The 1,654-nt window shown below is 32.8% G+C and overlaps 1 protein-coding gene across 1 annotated transcript in view; it reads left to right on the top strand.

Moving 5' to 3' along the window:
- The window catches only part of LOC106774120 (NADPH-dependent oxidoreductase 2-alkenal reductase), a 3,014-nt gene extending 2,245 nt beyond the window's left edge, over positions 1-769 (top strand). Inside the window, exons 3-4 of the mRNA XM_022785898.1 lie at positions 7-89; positions 184-769. Of these exons, the coding sequence (XP_022641619.1) occupies positions 7-89; positions 184-562 (462 nt within the window). The 3' untranslated portion in view covers positions 563-769. The remainder of the gene's footprint in view (positions 1-6; positions 90-183) is intronic.
- The last annotated feature ends 885 nt before the right edge of the window (positions 770-1,654 follow it).

Genomic DNA, 1,654 nt, shown 5'->3' on the forward strand with positions numbered 1-1,654 from the left:
AACCAGGTGGATCTTTTGAAGAATAAACTTGGATTTGATGGAGCTTTTAACTACAAAGAAGAGTCAGACCTCGATGCAACTTTGAAAAGGTTAGAATTCAACAGATTTGTGAAAGAGAAATTTTGAGTGAATCTGTGCATTCAATAAATGTCAATGATTGCTGCATATCAATGTACACATCAGATACTTTCCAGAAGGCATTGATATTTACTTTGAGAATGTTGGAGGCAAGACACTTGATGCAGTACTCCTTAACATGAGATTCCATAGTCGCATACCTGTTTGTGGAATGATCTCACAGTACAATCTTGCTCAACATGAAGGTGTAACAAATTTGGCAAATCTCATATTTAAGAGGATTAAAATGGAAGGGTTTATTGTAAATGATTTCTACCATTCATATTCCAAATTCTTGGAGTTTGTTTTGCCTCATATTAGAGAAGGGAAGGTTGTGTATGTGGAAGACATTGCTGAGGGTCTTGAGAATGGCCCTGCAGCCTTGGTTGGTCTCTACACTGGTCGGAATGTTGGTAAGCAAGTGGTTGTTGTTGCTCGTGATTGAATGCAGATGTTTTTTTTTGGACATTGCTGAGTTTTTCTTAAGTTTTGATGAATACTAAGCCTCTTTGTATCTGAATTTTTCTTTAAGTTCTGTTGAATATTAAGCCTCTTTGTATGACTTTAGCGGTCATTTTGAATTGTAGTATCTATAATAGCAGTTAGTAAATGTGTGTTGAAATGTAATTTTCTCAATTGATATAACTCTCAAGCAAGTTAGTTGAGTCTTCACTATATCAAATTTTCAGAATATAAAACTCGTTTATAATTAATTTTAGCAATAAAAAGTTACACTATCTAAGTTGAAAAGGTAGAATTTGGAATGGAGATATTATTTGCATAATGTTATCTCAGTATGATGCTGATTAATAATTATTCATGTTTATTATTCTGACCAACCCTTAGAATATTTTTAGATCATGGAAATTCTCACAGCACTTGATCATCAGACGATCTGATAGTCTGATTTTTGTTTTTGTTTCTCTTTCTCTCTTTTTATATATTTTGCTGTTGTGTCAACTCTATATACATTTTCTACATATCAATAATAAGATTTCTTGTTTTGCTTCTTTTATATGTTTTCTGCTTTTTTTTTTCTTTCTTGTTTCTTTATGAGAAATTCAATATAATCTAGGACTTCTTTTTTTTCTTCATTTGATCAAACCATCTTACTTCAACTACCGTTGAAAAATTGTTATGACTGCAAACTGTAATAATGGGATGCTCCACTGTTTTTCTGCACTATTTCATTATGAATAAAGATTGCATTCTGATAATTCCAAGAATCATGTATGATTATTACTTTTGGTAATCATAGTAAATGCATAAATCTTTACAAAGGGATACGAGGGTTATTACAAAGGCATAAATTAGACTCTTGGGTTTCATAGTCAACCCAGTAACCGCTTAACTGTGACTATAACCGAGTTTTATTCACTTCTGGTTGTGCAGTATTCTTTACTACTCCTTGTATCTCTAGGCATTTTTCGTATTTTTATGATACAATGTCTGGTTAGGTTTGATCCATTCTTGGTTTTCCTAGCCAACCCAGGAACCCCGTTATTGTGACTATAACGGAGTTTCATCCACTCCTAGT

This window comes from Vigna radiata, chromosome 9 (genome assembly GCF_000741045.1).
Source record: "Vigna radiata var. radiata cultivar VC1973A chromosome 9, Vradiata_ver6, whole genome shotgun sequence".
Taxonomy (NCBI): domain Eukaryota; kingdom Viridiplantae; phylum Streptophyta; class Magnoliopsida; order Fabales; family Fabaceae; genus Vigna; species Vigna radiata.